Raw genomic sequence first — 19692 nt, 5'->3', positions numbered from 1 at the left:
TTATATGGCTGATCATTAAGAGAATTATGTATTAGTATATTTAATTAAATATATAACGAAGAGTGGTGATATGCGTTTTAAAAACACAGAAAAGATTCTATATTTTCAAAGAACCTATATTTTTATTCTGCTGGTCATCTATGAAAAAAAGCTTGATTCTGCTTGGGAATGTAAGATGTATATTAAGCTTTGCAGTGCTTGTTGTAAAACACAGGGAGGTTGCAAGATTTATCAGCACAGGAATGTAATAATTAATTGTTGCTTAATTAGTTTGGATCCGATTGTAACCTTGCAATACCAAAGTGCATACAACAATGCTTCATAAACTTACAAATGTAACATTGACAATACAGATCTTGATAAGTAAAGCTGATGATCATACTGTGATCTCTTTGGACAAAGAGTTTGAACAGAATTATTGTTAGCAAGGCCAAATGCCCTACCTGAGCTTTCTCGAATTCTCCTGTGAACATGATATTAAAGACTTTTTTTCTTTTCCAGATTGGATTCCACAGATCATTCACTTAATGGATTTTAATTTTATATTAGTGCTGGGTTTTGGATTTGGAGCATTTGAAGTGAATGAGTGGGTATAGTGTGAACAGGTTCACACCTCAACAACATGCAAATCACAAAACACAACTGCAAAACATTCTATTATGGTTCAAACAATGTTCATTGACTCACATAGTAGAATCTGGGGTGAAATGTTTGATGAGCAATAAAAGACAGAAATTTGTTTTATTTCATCTAAAACTGTATTGACTAAGTTCATTCTATTAACAGCTTAAATGTCTTAATAAGCTAAATCTAATGTAGCAGAATAACAAGTAATAAAACTTAAAGGGAAAAACTTACAAAAACACTGTGTCCTTGTCATTACAATCTTCAGAACTCTGTTCGCCAATATACAGGAAAACAGGTCTAAGTTTTACAAGTTTCATAAAATCCTTGAGTGAGGTAAAGGTCAACATAGCTGGCTTTCAGGATGGAGGGCTCGATCACGAGACTCGACTCAAGCTCAAAATACTCACAAGGACTACATAATTAATGAAGCTTATAATGTTAATAGATAATAGAAGTGAACAGAAATAGTTGGAATGATGCCAGAAAAAGAGTGACAGTGACTGTTTATATCTTGTGTTTTGATTGACAGGATTATATGAACATGCTGCTCCCAAAAGTTTAAATCTTGACTCTTGTTTTCTACTGTAGAAGGTATACAGTAAATGGGATACACGTCTTCACACACGGCATTCTGAAGACATGTGGCTGAAAAATTAGATGAAATGAAAACTACATCTTACTGTCAATAAGCACAATGAAAGAGAGAGAAAGACACTTTAAAAAGTAACCTAACAATAATAAAACTTGACACACGTTTGGCTAAAACTAAAAAAGGCATCATAGACTGTGATAAGGACCTATACATCTGTGCAGCCTACATACCACCATCAGATTCACCATTCTATAAGGGCAATCATTTTGATCAGCTCCACGCCAAAACCAGCCATTTCCATGCCCAGGGAGATGTGATGTTATGTGGGAACCTTACAATCTGCCACAAAATGCAACCGATCCAAACTGGCTACTTTCCAGATACATGCAATATAGGCTTAATACAACCATTATATAATAGTTGGAACAATTTGGCCAATAACTATCAATAACTAACTTTCCTCAATGCCCAGATAGAGACCTTCCTTATCAAGGACAATGTCTTGAGTAATAGTCAGATTGGATACCAACCAAATCACCACATTCACATGCTACACACTCTAATCAACCAGCACATTCACCAAAAAAGCTATTTTGATTAAAAAAAAAAAAAAAGAAGAAGAAAAAAAAAGAAAAGAAAAGAAAAAGCATTTGATTCAATTTGGCACAATTGTCTATATTATAAAATTCTACAATCCGGCATTGGGGGTAAAATGTATGACTCAGTTAAGTCTACTGTATGTTTTTGGACAACATGTGCAGAGTTAAAATTGGCAATAAAAGAACAGAATTCATCATTTAAGGGTATGGAATGAGACAGGGCTGCAGTTTGAGTCCAACTTTGTTCAACTTTTACATTAATGAGTAAGTAGTGCTGCTAGGAACAATCTGCAACACCCTGTCTTTCTCTAAATAATTCAGAAATTAAATTTCTTCTTTATGCAGATGACCTGGTGTTGCTGTCAGCTATATTGCAAGGGCTACAACAGCACCTGGCCCTGCTGGAGAACTACTGTCAGAACTGAGACCTGACAGTGAATTTGGAAAAAAAACTAAAATCTTGATTTTCCAGAAAAAAGCTAGATTACAGAAAACCAGATACACCTTCACTCTGGGAAACACTGCAATATAACACACCTACACTACAACTATCTTTGTTTAAAAAACTCAAAAACATTTGTCTTGTCCAGGTGTACCTAGGAGAATTGGTGCTGTATATTTGGTGGTAACACCAAATATTGATTTAGCTTTTTTTTTTTTTTTCATGTTTACTGGACTTTGTATGGAGTTAATTGATCAACATTATTGTTGAAGACATCCTCACTAAGCAACATTTGTCACAAGTGCCTCAAACTTTTGCACAGTACTGTGGATGTGTATATATATATATATATATATATATATATATATATATATATATATATATATATATATATATATATAGTATATATAGTATTCTGTATATAAACTCAAAAAAGAAACGTCCCTTTTTCAGGACACTGTATTTTAAAGATAATTTTGTAAAAATCCAAATAACTTTACAGATCTTTATTGTAAAGGGTTTAAACAATGTTTTCCATGCTTGTTCAATGAACCATAAACAATAAATGAACATGCACCAGTGGAACGGTCGTTAAGACACTAACAGCTTACAGATGGTAGACAATTAAGGTCACAGTTATAAAAACTTAGGACAATAAAGAGACCTTTCTACTGACTCTGAAAAACACCAAAAGAAAGATGCCCAGGGTCCCTGCTCATCTGCGTGAACGAGCCTTAAGCATGCTGCATGGAGGCATGAGGACTGCAGATGTGGCCAGGGCAATAAATTGCAATGTCCGTACTGTGAGATGCCTAAGACAGCGCTACAGGGAGACCACATGTAAAAACACCTGCACAGGATCGGTACATCCGAATATCACACCTGCAGGACAGGTACAGGATGGCAACAACAAATGCCCGAGTTACACCAGGAACGCATAATCCCTCCATCAGTGCTTAGACTGTCCGCAATAGGCTGAGAGAGGCTGGACTGAGGGCTTGTAGGCCTGTTGTAAGGCAGGTCCTTACCAGACTTCACCGGCAACAACGTCGCCTATGGGCACAAACCCACCTTCATTGGACCAGACCAGGACTGGCAAAAAGTGCTCTTCACTGACGAGTCGTGGTTTTGTCTCACCAGGGGTGATGGTTGGACTCACGTTTATCGTCGAAGGAATGAGTGTTACACTGAGGCCTGTACTCTGGAGCAGGATCGATTTGGAGGTGGAGGGTCCATCATTGTCTGGGGCAGTGTGTCACAGCATCATCGGACTGAGCTTGTTGTCATTGCAGGCAATCTCAACGCTGTGCGTTACATGGAAGACATCCTCCTCCCTCATGTGGTACCCTTCCTGCAGGCTCATCCTGACATGACCCTCCAGCATGACAATGCCACCAGCCATGCTGCTCGTTCTGTGCATGATTTCCTGCAAGACAGGAATGTCAGTGTTCTGCCAGTGAAGAGCCCGGATCTCAATCCCACTGAGCATGTCTGGGACCTGTTGGATCGGAGGGTGAGGGTTAGGGCCATTTCCCCCCAGAAATATCCGGGAAATTGCAAGTGCCTTGGTGGAAGAGTGGGGTAACATCACACAGCAATAACTGGCAAATCTGGTGCAGTCCATGAGAAGGAGATGCACTGCAGTACTTAATGCAGCTGGTGGCCACACCAGATACTGACTGTTACTTTGTTCAGGGACACACTATTCCATTTCTTATAGTCACATGTCTGTGAAACTTGTTCAGTTTATGTATTAGTTTTTGAATCTATTTATGTTCAAACAAATATTTATACAGTAAATTTGCTGAAAGTTTATATACATAAAAATTAAGAGACCACTACAAATGTTTCTTAAATCAGCATCTCTACATGTATGGCAGCCATTTCATTCCAGTGTCTGTTGAATTTCTGCTTGAATGTTTGCGCCAGGAGTGGCATAAAGTCACCCAACAGCAATGTGAAAGACTGGTGGAAAGCATGCAAAGATGCATGAATGCTGTGATTGAAAATCAGTGTTATTCCAACAAATATTTATTTCTGAACTCTTCCTAAATTAAAACATTAGTATTGTATTGTTTAAAAATTAATATGAACTTGTTTTCTTTGCATTATTCCAGGTCTGAAAACACAGCATCTTTTTTGTTATTTTGACCAGTTGTCATTTTCTGCAAAAAAAAAAAAAAAAAAAAAGAAAAAATGCTCAAAATGACAATATTTTTATTTGGAATTTGGGAGAAATGTTGTCAGTAGTTTAATAATAATAAATCAAAAATGGTCATTTAACTCAAACACATACATATAAATAGTAAATCCAGAGAAACTGAACATTTGGAGTAGTCTCTTAATTTTTTCCAGAGCTGTATATATATACAGCTGAAGTTAGAAGTTTCCATATACTTAGGTTGGAGTCATTCAAACTAATTTAACCACTCTACATATTTAATATTAGCAAACTATTGTTTTGGCAATTCGTTTAGGATATCTACTTTGTGCATGACACGAGTAATTTTTCCAAAAATTTTTTACAGACAGATTGTTTCACTTTTAATTGACTATATCACAATTCCAGTGGGTCAGAAGTTTACATACACTAAGATAACTGTGCCTTTAAGCAGCTTGGAAAATTACACAAAATGATGTCAAGCCTTTAGACAATTAGCTTCTGACAGGTGGTGTACTGAATTGGAGGTGTACCTGTGGATGTACAGTGCATCCAGAAAGTATTCACAGCGCTTCACTTTTTCCACATTTTATGTTACAGCCTTATTCCAAAATGGATTAAATTCATGATTTTCCTCAATTCTACAAACAATACCCCATAATGACAACGTGAAAGAAAGTTTTGAAATCTTTGCAAATTTATAAAAAAAACAAAACAAAACACATGTAGATAAGTATTCACAATCTTTGCTCAATACTTTGTTGAAGCACCGTTGGCACCAATTACAGCCTCAAGTCTTTTTGAGTATGATGCTACAAGCTTGGCACACCTATTTCTGGGCAGTTTCTCCCATTCTTCTTTGCAGGACCTCTCAAGCTCCATCAGGTTGGATGGGGAGCGTCAGTGCACAGCCATTTTCAGATCTCTCCAGAGATATTCAATCGGGTTCAAGTCTGGGCTCTGGCTGGGCCACTCAAGGACATTCACAGAGTTGTCCCGGAGCCACTCCTTTGTTATCTTGGCTGTGTGCTTAGGGTCATTGTCCTGTTGGAAGATGAACCTTCGCCCCAGTCTGAGGTCCAGAGCGCTCTGGAGCAGGTTTTCGTCAAGGATGTCTCTATACATTGCTGCATTAATTTTTCCCTTGATCCTGACTAGTCTCCCAGTTCCTGCCGCTGAAAAACATCCCCACAGCATGATGCTGCCACCACCATGCTTCACTGTAGGGATGGTATTGGCCAGGTGATGAGCGGTGCCTGGTTTCCTCCAGACATGACGATTGCCATTCAGGCCAAAGAGTTCTTTGTTTCTCATGGTCTGAGAGTCCTTCAGGTGCCTTTTGGAAAACTCCAGGCGGGCTGTCATGTGCCTTTTACTGAGGAGTGGCTTCTGTCTGGCCACTCTACCATACAGGCCTGATTAGTGGAGTGCTCCAGAGATGTTTGCCCTTCTGGAAGGTTCTCCTCTCCCCACAGAGAAATGCTGGAGCTCTGTCAGAGTGACCATCGGGTTCTTGGTCACCTCCCTGACGAAGGCCCTTCTCCCCCAGCTCAGTTTGGCCGGGCGGCCAGCTCTAGGAAGAGTCCTGGTGGTTCCAAACTTCTTCCATTTATGGATGATAGAGGCCACTGTACTCATTGGGACCTTCAATGCAGCAGAAATTTTTCTGTACATTTCCCCAGATCTGTGCCTCAATACAATCGTGTCTCGGAGGTCTACAGACAATTCCTTGGACTTCATGGCTTGGTTTGTGCTCTGACATGCACTGTTAACTGTGGGACCTTATACAGACAGGTGTGTGCCTTTCCAAATCATGTCCAATCAACTGAATTTACCACAGGTGGACACCAATCAAGTTGTAGAAACATCTCAAGGATGATCAGTGGAAACAGGATGCACCTGAGCTCAATTTTGAGTGTCATGCAAAGGCTGTGAATACTTATGTACATGTGATTTTTTTTCATTTTTTATTTTTAATAAATTTGCAAAGATTTCAAACAAACTTCTTTCACGTTGTCATTATGGGGTATTGTTTGTAGAATTTTGAGGAAAATAATTAATTTAATCCATTTTGGAATAAGGCTGTAACATAACAAAATGTGGAAAAAGTGAAGCACTGTGAATACTTCCCGGATGCATTGTATTTTAAGGCCTACCTTCAAACTCAGTACCTTTTTGCTTGACATCATGGGAAAATCAAAAGAAATCAGCCAAGACCTCAGAAAAAAACTTCCACAAGTCTGGTTCATCTTTGGGAGCAATTTCCAAATGCCTGAAGGTACCACGTTCATCTGTACAAACAATAGTACGCAAGTATAAACACCATGGGACCACACAGCCATCATACCACTCAGGAAGGAGACACTTTCTGCAAATCAACCCCAGAACAACAGCAAAGGACCTTGTGAAGATGCTGGAGGAAACAGGTAAACAAATATCTATATCCACAGTAAAACGAGTCCTATATCAACATAACCTGAAAGGCTGTTCAGCAAGGAAGAAGCCACTGCTCCAAAACCACCATAAAAATAATTCTTAATTTAAGGGCGTGGAATGAGACCGGGCTGCAGTTTAATGAAACAAAAATGGAACTTTTTTGGAAAAAGGGTGAGGCTTGCAAGCTGAAGAACACCATCCCAACCGTGAAGCATGGGGGTGGCAGCATCATGTTGTGGGGGTGCTTTGCTGCAGGAGGGACTGGTGCACTTCACAAAATAGATGGCATCATGAGGAAGGAAAACTATGTGGATGTATTGATGCAACATCTCAAGACATTAGCCAGAAAGTTAAAGTTTGGTCACAAATGGGTCTTCCAAATGGACAATGACCCCAAGCATACCTCCAAAGTTGTAGCAAAATGGCTTAGTTGCAACAAATTCAAGGTATTGGAGTGGCCATCACAAAGCCCTGACCTCAATCCGTTAGAAAATTTGTGGGCAGAACTGAAAAAGCGTGTGCAAGCAAGGAGGCCTACAAACCTGACTCCGTTACACCAGTTCTGTCTGGAGGAATAGGCCAAATTCCAGCAACTTATTGTGAGAAGCTTGTGGAAGGCTACCCAAAACCTCTGACCCAAGTTAAACAATTTAAAGGCAATGCTACCAAATACTAACAAAGTGTATGTAAACTTCTGACCCACTGGGAATGTGATGAAAGAAATATAAGCTGAAATAAATAATTCTCTCTACTATGATATTTCACAATTAAAATAAAGTAGTGATCCTAATGGACCTAAGACAGGGAATGTTTTCTACGATTAAATGTCAGAAATGGTGAAAAACTGAGTTTAAATATAGTTGGCTAAGGTGTATGTAAAATTCTGACTTCAACTGTAAGTGTTGCACTGGAGGGGAGTGTTGGCATTTTGTTAGCCAACACTGGGAAATCAGTATTATAGCAAGCTGTGGCCCAAACTAAGTAGATTTTCTATCAAGCCTTCCAACCATTTTCATTCATTTATTATTAAACATGAGTACGTATTTGGAAAGGCAGACTGTCTGGCTTATGAATTAAGGATTTCACATAGGTATACAGTAGTAAAGCTGGGGCCAATAAATCATTCTCTCTACTATTATTCTGACATTTCACATTCTTAAAATAAAGTAGTGATCCTCTCTGACCTAAGACAGGGAATGTTTTCTACGATTAAATGTCAGGACTTGTGAAAAACTGAGTTTAAATATATTTGGTTAAGCTGTATGTAAACGTCTGACTTCAACTATATACATATACTGTATATAATTTTATAAACTTCCAACTTATCAAACGCATGGTGAGAGCAAATTCAAACAACACCTCGATATTACTGGATGTATAAGTGTTAAAAGTACAATTGCACATCATGTTTAGGCCTAATCCTCAGCACATTTCCCAGTTTCTCCCCAATTAATTTATTAAGTCTGCATTATCTATCTAGAGCAATGTGTAAATTCTGTGCAGTATTATTTATTAGTAAATATTTGTTTTAGACTATGTGACAGTAGCTATTTTTTGCTTATTTTGGACCATGCTTTGATTTCAGAGCCACTTCTTGAAAGCTGACTTTTTTCTAATGGACCCCTTTAGAGACCTAAGCATTGACTTTTTTCCACCCTTGAAAGTGTTTTTAGGAAGCCACTGATAATAAAAATCAATATGCAATTTCCTCTTTAAGCTAAGTAAACAAAAGTGTGTGTGTGTGTGAACATGTTTATCCTACATTGTGGGGACCAAATGTCCCCACAAGGATAGTAAAACCTGAGATCACCTAACTTGTGTGGCCCAGCCAGCGGTCCCCATGAGGGAAATGGTTATTAAACATACTAAACCATGTTTTTTTGACAATGTAAAAATGTAAAAAGGTTTCTGTGAGGGTTAGGTTTAGGGTTAGGTGAGAGAAATTATCATTAGATCTGTATAAAATCCATCAAATGCATGGAAGTCTATGCAGAGTCCTCACAATGATATAAAAACAAGTTTGTGTGTAAGAGTTTAATTTCTCCTGTGCAGTAATTAGGTATCAGTTGCACAGTTATAAAAAGCATGAGGATTGTAAAAAAGTTTTTCCTGTTGAAACAGCTATTTTATAACATAGTCTGCCATAGTACAATTCATTAAGCCTCTCAATTTTGCTGTGCCTGCATTGCTGTATCTTTCACAATCGACCAGTGCTATCATGATGTCTGTGCTAATATAATCACAAGAATCAATGCATTGCTTTCTGCATGGGACTTTGGTAAGGACTGATGTCTACATACTGTATGTTTAAAGACACATGCCTGATATCTGTAATAATATGTATTTGAAAAGTAAATTTAGTTAGTCATATTAGGTGAAAGTATTTTTATTATTAAAAATACCAGTAGTATCTTGCAAAACAACCATAAATGGAATCTTTTCTATCTTTTGACAAATAAAGATGTGGGGGCAATACCTGCAGGAAAACAGCTGACACACAATGAGCACAGCATGTTTACCAGGTGGAATTGTCAGTTTTCTCTATTTTAATTGTTTCTGTACACAGAAATAGGTTGTCTTTATTTTTCTTCAGGTTTCATAGACCAAGTATATTGTTATATGTGCTTCAGTGTAGAAATACATAAGATGTAATTCAATTTCACTGTATGTTAACCAAACCATACCTTATTATGAACCATTTATAAAAAAGGCCATTCTAAGCCCACCCTTTTAAGAAGTTCAAGTGTTGATCATAGTGCATTTCATTAACATATTTCTGCATCAGCTCAAAGTATACTGTATGTTCAGTAGTTTTAGCAGCGAAACAGTTAAATATTTGCTAGTAAAGCCTGTTCGATTGTCTTCTCAATTGGCTACTTCTTTTACTTACTGAAAACAAACAATTCTCAGGTCACTAATAATTCTTAAAGAAAATTGACCTTTCTTTGAGTATATCAGTAAGACCTAAAGCAAATAAGCCTTATGGGTCTCCCTTTATCCTCATAAGGGTTCAAAAGTCCCAGTCTTGTATTTCACAGCTCTGCAGCTCTCCCTAAATTTCCAGTCCTACTGGTTTCATGTTCATATACCCAAGCCAACAGGTTGGTGTCTGTGTACTACACTAATCAATGGAAAGTGTGGTTCTGACAGTTCTTCTCATTATCTTCCATCTCTCTTTTGTGTTCAGGGTAGATCCAGCATTTTGTGTTCATCAAGAGCTACTTCAGTTCTCTCGTATACTTCTCCTATTGCTCTCACCACTCTGTCCAGCACCACAGCTGCTTCTTCCTGTGTTTCCACACACACCAACTGGTAGAAATAAGGTCTTTCAGGCATGGCAAGAAAGGCCAGTTCTGCTGCTCTCCTCACCCACCATGTGTGATGTTTGGCCAGCGTACGCTGGTAGGTCTCTTTGCAGAGGTCAGAAGGTCTTCCTAGATGCCCTCCTTCAGGTGCATCCTTCCCCAGTTCCTGCAGAAAGCTTTGGAGCCAGAGCAGAGCGCGATGCAAACGCAGCAGAGTCCTGCAGCCTGAGATTGTGTACTTTTGGAAGTCTACCAAACCATTTTTCATCTCCCACTTAATCATTGACCGAATAGAAATGTAACCAGATGTGCTGTCTGAGAGTTTGTGATTCATTTTAGAGGAGTTTGAAGATCTTTTATGAGGTATCACTATGCCCGTGTCTCTTCCCATAGTCACTCTTTTTTTGTTTTTCATTCTCTTCTCTGCTTCTTTCTCATGTTTTTGGGCTAGATCACGGATGACAGTGGTCTTTGATTCAATTTCTTGAGAAATGATACCCACCATTGGCCCCAAGGCTTCCATAAACCTTAAAGGCAGAAGAGGAGAGTTTTTTTTTTTAAACCAGTTATTTAGATTTCTTGATTTTATACTTATGATGATATGATGATATTATCATCATAAGTATGTATCATGATACGTATGTATGATATGAATGATACTGATGAGCATTTGTGGAAAAATTCTCGTCCCTAATTTATATAAAAAATCAATTGAAATTCAAAAATTGCAGTTACAGTCAGGTACTAACAATGGAAGTGAATGGGGCCAGAACATAAACATTAAAATATTCAATGCTTCAAAAGTATTGCCACAAGATGTAAACATTATATGCGTTAACATGATTTTACCTTGATGAAAATTGCTCACTAACATTTTCGGTATACAGTTACATCCAATTTTCCAACACCAGTAAATGCTGTAATCTGGTAAACTCCGGTAAACCCCTGATTTTATCAGGTTAACGTATAATATATATGTCATGTGGATTTACCTTTGAAACAGTGTGTATTTTAACGTTTATGGATGGGTCCTTTTACTTCCATTTAAAAGCCTTACTATAACTTCAACTTTTATTTTAATTAAACAAGTTGAATCGGAAAAAAATTATTGTGGTAATCAAAATTATGCCATAAATGCTGTTGATTGAGATTAACTTGTATTGAACCTGGAACATTCCTTTAATTTTATATGTTAACCTACTTGATGAGCTCATCCCAGCTTGCCAGATATGGCTTTAGCAGCACATCATTGGTGGAGACTGGTGCAGATTTCAGGTAAGCCAGCAAATTAGCAACTTTAAACCTCTGACCAGGACACACCTTCAGTGGTGCTTCACCTTCCTCTGAACTGTTAACTCTGTTTAAAGAGACAGCCTAAGAAAAATAGAGATATGGAAAGTGCGGGTTAAGGAAGGACAGATTTGATTTCATAAATGAGTGACAATAAATGGGCAAAGTTCTTGATAGCACGCATAGACCTACAGACTGATAATGGCCTATTAATAGCCTCACTTGGATGATAGTGTGTTCTCTCTGTATTTCTACACTCTTACCTTGTTTTTCGGAATATACATTTTCAGACAGGTACCCAGATGGTGGTCCAGGCTCCCATCTACAATGAAAGGCAGATTATGAGAAACAGAAAAAAAGATTGTAACAGGGAGAAAAATGTAATATAAACAGAAAGGAAGATTGGAAAAAGATGCATATCAGTGAAACATGATGACATAGTTAAATCATCATGTATTACGTAATGAACAGCATGAGATAGTTATCTAATGCAAGTATTTCTTTTGAAATTAATACATTTTTACTGAGTCTCTGAGACTGAGACTGTAATAGGGAAAGTCTAGTATGTTCAAATCACAACCACACAGTTAAACCTTCAAAGTGTATGGAGAACATGATCTAGGTAGTTTTTTTTTTTAGGGAATGCACAATAGAACTATAGCGGCTTTTCCCATTTTTATTTTCCAAATACACTGTAAAAAGTGGAAACCTGCAATTGTTACCTTATTTCTACCTGATCTAACCCTTAAATGTAGTTTTGTCAGTGTAACCTAATGTAAACAGGTTGATTTAATGATGTTAAACAATATTTTGGCTTGAATAAAAAAGTAAATTTAGAGATTACCACATGTAGCACATTTTTTAGATGAACACTTTTTTCAGTGTAGATAATTCTGATTGATCAAAAATATGAATGAATATAACACTCATTCATACCTTAAACTCTTTCATGAACTGAATGTTTGTGGTCATGTTTAAATTCGAGAAGCTAAGGTCGATCAATTTTGCTGTAACAGCCATGACACGTGGTAAAACTACAAAACAAAAAGTATAAAACAAAATCAACAGTCTACAGATATGTATAAACAAACTTCATATACAAACAAATACAATCGTTTTAATGTTGTTTAAATGTAGTTTACACGTTATTGATCCGAAATACCTCCTACGCAATCATTTTCAAAATTACATTACAGCATCCACAAAGCAAGATGAAGTAGCTTTGGTGTGTGCCAGAAAAACTGGAATAATCAGTAATGTTTTCTTCATTCAAAAGTTTTACTCGTAAAGAAATAGTATAGTAATTTTGAAATAAATGTTAAAAATCAAGCAAAATCATGTATCGGTAACAATAAATGCTGTTTTATTCTACATGAAAAGGGTCCCCTCATGGGGGCTGCAGTCTTAGGATCACATGACCGGCTGAATACTACTCGCTTAATCTCAAACTGCCCTATTATTGGCCACTTTCACTCATGGATTAAATTATTCATGGCTGACTGCGAATAGTGAATTTCTTCAATGGCATCTGCAAATGAAAACTGTTGTGTTTGAATGATGTTGCATCCATGCCACAGATCCAAGACAGCATAAAACATTACTAAATGCACCTTTAAACATATTCAGACAATCAGATATACAACAGCCAGTCTGCACTGTAAAAACATGCTTCATGTGGTAATATCTAAATGAACTGGTATTATTCTATTCAAATGTGTTATTTAATATGAAAAAAATCAACCTGACAAATTAGGTTTTACCAACTAAATTAAATTTTATGGGCTATAAAAAGTAGAAATAGTCCCTTGAGGTAACAATTACAGGTAACCACTTTTTTCAGTGTACTAAAGAAATATTATATAAAACAAGCAGTAAAAATGGGAAAACTTACATAGCCACATGGAACCAAGCAAAAGGAGGATGAGGACAATGGCTGAACAAGCCTTGCATTTGACTCCCATAATGATCCACTGTCCTCCCTCTCGCTACGTCTTCTCAGGTGTCCCCTCTTTCTTTCTCAGTCTTTGTGCTCCCACTCTCTCTCATCAGAAGTCATAATCTCTGGGCTCCTACCGTAGTGGTCAGTAGGCTTCCTCTCTTGCACAGTTTGTTTGTCATAGTTTTGATAGAGTTTCGAGCATTAAGTCACTAGAAATTGGCAAGCAAAATCCTTGTATGCTTTACACACTCACTCACTACTTTCAATCTCCACATGTACTATAACTTGCTGCAACTTGTTTTGGTATACTATTCTCCTGCCTTAGTTCGATTTAATCCCCCTCACCTCCTTTTATGCTATGTTGTTTTCTCTATTCATTTACTTTCCCTCTTTCTTTCTTCACCTTTCCTGTGCTCTCTGCATTGTCAGTCTCCAGTGATGTTGCTCAATCTGAAAGTCCATAGATTAGTCAAGCACAACAAATCACTCCTTATTAGGCAAGCAGTAAGTAACCTGTAGTGACCTTTACACAGACATGAACACATGTACATTAACAAGCATGTGTCACAAATACATTTTTAAGACCCAAAAGGAGGTCCAACTCTTATTTGCCCAATGAATCAACATGTGCATTTCCCAGAGAAAAAGAAATAGAGTGTGAGTGAGAGAGACTTCTTTCAAAGGAAAATGACTGTTTGAAACATTCAAATGTCCCATTCAAATGTTAAATTCAAATGTGTCACATTCAAATTTTAATTTAAATATTCAGACAAGGCAACTAAACAATGAAGTTGTTGTTTTTTTCCCCCCTTATAGCCATTAAGATTCACATATTCATATAATTTTAGTGAATCGAGTGAACTCATGATACCAATGTTGATCAAGGCAAAACTGGACACTAGAAGTATGACTTGAAATGTCAGTGAACACATTAAAAAAGCTGCGATGCCCTAAAAAAAAAAAAAACACCACTTGTCTGATGGAAAGCAGAATTTTAATGCCCCAGTTTGGCAGAGTAAATACGTCTCTAGGCATTAGCAGGCAGTCTCTGTATCACTATATTGAAACCCAACTGCTGATTTATAGACTTCATTTCATTCACATAAAACAGTCACTGATCAAGGCCATCATTAACACACAAACACAAACATTGGTTATCGACACTAACACCATTACCCGCCTCATGAATATTTTTTTTTTATTTATCTCTAAAGATAATATATTAATTGAAAGAACTCTTTGTGTTACAAAATAGCCTTTTTCTCAGTGTAAAAAAACCCTATTAAAGCAGAATTCTTATTTTTTCTTGGAAGTAGGTCAGTAAAACGCAGCACAAGTTTAGTTTTTTTATTCATAGTGAAATCAAAGCATCTAACCTTTGCTGGAAGTAAAATCTCTCATTCAACATTCCCAAACAGTTTTTCTAATTGTGGTGGGCTTGTATTGTGGTTGTAAAACATGTAAGGCAAGCAGTCTACATTGACACAAAACACCAAGGACACAAAAAGTAAAAATGTAAAGTAAAAAAATTTCTATTATGAACTATGCACACTTGCCCTAGGTCGCCTCAAGAATGTTTACTTTCACTTCTTCTTTTGAAATCAACATTGTCTTCCATTTGTTGTACAAACAGACAGTCCTACCCTAAACTCATCATACAATTGGGCTGGATGGGCCACTCAAACAAACAGAGGAATGTTTAGATAGCGCCACAATGTTACAGTTTTAAGTGAAATCAAACTACAAAAGGCTTACTTATTAAGTTGACAATGCAAACTGTAGCTGCCCCCCAGTAATTTCAGGAGCACAAGGATTATCTAATGACTGGCAATATATTGTTCACAATTCTTATGTTTTTTGTCTTGGAAGTTGTCTGCCTTATTGTCTACGACAGACAAACACTTTTGGACATTGGTTCAGCAATTTCACACCGTAAACCAGACTTCAAATTCCACAATGCCGACCCGCTGTTTACAAACACGCAAGCGGAGCCCTTTGTCTGGGCTGCACGGCAGCGGAAATGCAGGAGGAAAAGGGGAAACAGAGCCGGCGTTCTCATCAGAGTAAGACGCCGCGCAAATCGACCCCCGCTACCCAGTATTCTACTGGCAAATGTTCAGTCTCTGGATAACAAGCTCTGCGAGCTGAAATTGCGGATCTCTTTCCAACGAAAGATGAGGGACTGCTGCATTATCTGCCTTACAGAAACTTGGAAGTCTGTGGAGATTCCAGGCTCAGCCATTGAACCCGCGGGGTTCTCCGTGCACCGAGTGGACAGAGCGAAAGACCTCTCAGGTAAAAGCAGAGGTGGTGGTGTATGTTTTATGATCAACACATCCTGGTGTGATCAGAGGAACGTACATTCTATCAAGTCTTTCTGCTCTCCTGATCTGGAAATTCTCATGCTTCTGTGTCGACCATTCTGGCTACCGAGGGAATTCACAGCGGTCATTATCACAGCTGTGTACATCCCGCCACAAGCCGACACAGACCGGGCACTCAAGGCACTGTATGGGAGGATAAGTGAGCAAGAAACCGCGCACCCTGAGGCCGCTTTCATTGTGACCGAGGACTTTAATAAAGCCAGTTTCAAATCAGTCGCACCAAAATACCACCAGCACATTAGTTTCAACACACGAGGGGACCGGGTTTTGGACCACTGCTACTCTCCCTTCCGGGATGGCTACAAATCCCTCCCCCGCCCAACATTTGGCAAATCAGACCACTCTTCCATTCTGCTTCTGCCCGCTTACAGGCAGAAACTGAAACAGGAAGCACCTACCCTCAGAACGATCCAGTGCTGGTCGGACCAATCAGACACTATGCTACAAGACTGTTTTGATCACACGGACTGGGAGATGTCCCGGTCCGCCTCTGATGACGACATCGAGGTTTACGCTGATAGCATAATGTGTTTCATCAAAAAGTGCGTGGAGGACGTCGTTCCGACCAGAACAACACGGATCTATCCGAACCAGAAGCCATGGATAAATAGCGATGTTTGCGCGGCACTTAATTTGTGGACCTCCGCTTTTAATTCCGGGAACGCGGAGGAGCATAAACAAGCCAGTTATGCCCTCCGAAAAATGCAAAATGCCAGTACAGGAACAAGATTGAGGGACAGTTTAACACCACCAACTCTAGAAGCATGTGGCAGGGAATTAACATCATCACGGACTTTAAAGGGAATAAAAACTCCGCCATGAACACCGCTGCCTCTCTCCCGGATAAGCTAAATAATTGTTATGCTCGTTTTGAGGGAAATAACACCACCCTCGCGGAGAGAGCTCTCGCGGCCGAAGCTACAGAGGTTAGTTCACTCTCCGTCTCTGTAGCGGATGTAACCCAATCCTTCCGACGGGTGAATATCCGCAAAGCCGCGGGCCCAGATGGCATTCCGGGCCACGTCATCAGAGCATGCACGAACCAGCTGGCTGGTGTTTTTACAGACATTTTCAACCTTTCCCTCTCTTTGTCTGTAGCCCCCCACATGCTTTAAAACATCCACCATTGTGCCTGTTCCAAAGCAATCAAAAATAACTTGCTTAAATGACTGGCGTCCTGTTGCTCTGACCCCCATCATCAGCAAATGCTTTGAGAGACTAATCGGAGATTACATCTGCTCTGTGCTGCCTCTCTCCCTTGGCCCATTGCAGTTTGCTTTCTGCAACAACCACTCCACTGATGATGCCATTGCATCTACAATACACACTGCTCTCTCCCACCTGGAAAAAAGAACACTTATGTGAGAATGCTGTTTGTAGACTACAGCTCAGCATTCAACACCATAGTGCCCTCCAAGCTAGATGAGAAACTCCGGGCTCTGGGCTTAAACAGCTCGCTGTGCAGCTGGATCCTGGACCTCCTGTCAAGCAGACGCCAGGTGGTTAGAATAGGCAGCAACATCTCCTCATCACTGACCCTCAACACTGGAGCCCCACAGGGCTGTGTTCTCAGCCCACTCCTGTATTCCCTGTACACACATGACTGTGTGGCAACACACAGTTCCAATGCCATCATTAAGTTTGCTGATGACACGACGGTGGTAGGTCTGATCACTGACAATGATGAAACAGCCTACAGAGAGGAGGTGCACACTCTGACACACTGGTGTCAGGAGCACAACCTCTCCCTCAACGTTAGTACGACAAAGGAGCTTGTGGTGGACTTCAGAAGAAAAGACAGAGAACACAGTCCCATCACCATCAATGGAGCACCAGTGGAGAGAGTCAGCAGCTTCAAGTTCCTGGGTGTCCACATCACTGAGGAACTCACATGGTCCATACACACTGAAGTCGTTGTGAAGAAGGCTCATCAGCGCCTCTTCTTCCTGAGACGGCTGAGGAAGTTTGGAATGAACCGCCACATCCACACACGGTTCTACACCTGCACTATAGAGAGCATCCTGACTGGCTGCATCTCCGCCTGGTACGGCAACAGCACAGCCTACAACCGCAAAGCACTGCAAAGGATGGTGCGAACTGCCAGACACATCATCGAAGGTGAGCTTCCCTCCCTCCAGGAAATATATACGAGGCAGTGTATGAAAAAAGCTCGGAGGATCATCAGAGACTCCAGCCACCCGAGCCATGGGCTGTTCTCACTGCCACCATCAGGCAGGCGATGTCGCAGCATCAGGACCCGCACCAGCTGACTCCATGATAGCTTCTTCCCCCAAGCAATCAGACTTTTGAACTTTTGATCTACCACAATCAAAATACATCAGCACTGCACTTTATTACTCTCACTCTTATATCTCACACTGGACTGTCATAAATTATATTACTATTATATTATATTCTCTCTTAACAACTGACTATCAACCGACAGCCTGAACGTCAATACTGTACAATACAGCCTACCGTACATTCTATATATACTACTATATATACTTTTTTATTTTTATTGAATAATGTGTATTATATATACACAAACACACACATACACACACGTGTATATCTGAACAAAAGTTATATATGAACTTAAGTGACATCCCATTCTTAATCCATAGGGTTTAATATGACGCTGGCCCACTCTTTGCAGCTATAACAGCTTCAACTCTTCTGGGAAGGCTTTCCACAAGGTTTACGAGTGTGTTTATGGGAATTTTTGACCATTCTTCCAGAAGCGCATTTGTGCATATAGTGATGAATCACGCTTCTCCATCTGGCAATCTGATGGACGAGTCTGGGTTTGGCGGTTGCCAGGAGAACAGTACTTGTCTGACTGCATTGTGCCAACTGTGAAGTTTGGTGGAGGGGGTATTATGGTGTGGGGTTGTTTTTCAGGAGCTGGGCTTGGCCCCTTAGTTCCAGTGAAAGGAACTCTGAATGCTTAAGCATACCAAGAGATTTTGGACAATTCCATGCTCCCAACTTTGTGGGAACAGTTTGGGGATGGCCCCTTCCTGTTCCAACATGACTGCGCACCAGTGCACAAAGCAAGGTCCATAAAGACATGGATGAGCGAGTTTGGTGTGGAAGAACCTGACTGGCCTGCACAGAGTCCTGACCTCAACCCGATAGAGCACCTTTGGGATGAATTAGAGCGAAGACTGCGAGCCAGGCCATCTCGTCCAACATCAGTGTCTGACCTCACAAATGCGCCTCTGGAAGAATGGTCAAAAATTACCATAAACACACTCCTAAACCTTGTGGAAAGCCTTCCCAGAAGAGTTGAAGCTGTTATAGCTGCAAAGGGTGGGCCGACGTCATATTAAACCCTATGGATTAAGAATGGGATGTCACTTAAGTTCATATGCATCTAAAGGCAGGTGAGCGAATACTTTTGGCAATATAGTGTGTGTATATATATATATATATATATATATATATACTCTTGTTCAGATATGTGTGTGTATATATATATATATATATATATATATATATATATATATATATATAGTGTGTGTGTGTGTGTGTGTGTGTGTGTGTGTGTGTGTGTGTGTGTATATATATATATATATATACAGGTGCATCTCAATAAATTAGAATGTCGTGGAAAAGTTCATTTATTTCAGTAATTCAACTCAAATTGTGAAACTCGTGTATTAAATAAATACAATGCACACAGACTGAAGTAGTTTAAATCTTTGGTTCTTTTAATTGTGATGATTTTGGCTCACATTTAACAAAAACCCACCAATTCACTATCTCAAAAAATTAGAATACATCATAAGACCAATAAAAAAAACATTTTTAGTGAATTGTTGGCCTTCTGGAAAGTATGTTCATTTACTGTATATGTACTCAATACTTGGTAGGGGCTCCTATTGCTTTAATTACTGCCTCAATTCGGCGTG

The 19692-nt window shown here is 39.2% G+C and overlaps 1 protein-coding gene across 2 annotated transcripts in view; it reads right to left on the bottom strand.

The window, feature by feature from the left end:
- Positions 1-9227: 9227 nt before the first annotated feature.
- Positions 9228-19692, bottom strand: part of LOC127429795 (ceramide-1-phosphate transfer protein-like) — an 18524-nt gene continuing 8059 nt past the window's right edge. The window contains exons 1-4 of one of the 2 annotated variants that reach the window (XM_051679009.1): positions 13344-13994; positions 11716-11774; positions 11364-11536; positions 9228-10689 (exon numbers count right to left, since the gene is read on the bottom strand). In XM_051679009.1, coding sequence (XP_051534969.1) covers positions 10041-10689; positions 11364-11536; positions 11716-11774; positions 13344-13413 — 951 coding nt within the window. In that variant the 5' untranslated portion in view covers positions 13414-13994 and the 3' untranslated portion in view covers positions 9228-10040. Of the gene's footprint in view, positions 10690-11363; positions 11537-11715; positions 11775-13343; positions 13995-19692 lie in introns of those variants that run through there. The other variant, XM_051679019.1, reaches the window with a different exon arrangement.

Source organism: Myxocyprinus asiaticus, chromosome 3 (genome assembly GCF_019703515.2).
Source record: "Myxocyprinus asiaticus isolate MX2 ecotype Aquarium Trade chromosome 3, UBuf_Myxa_2, whole genome shotgun sequence".
Taxonomy (NCBI): Eukaryota; Metazoa; Chordata; class Actinopteri; order Cypriniformes; family Catostomidae; genus Myxocyprinus; species Myxocyprinus asiaticus.
This window is presented reverse-complemented; position numbering and strand designations above follow the sequence as displayed.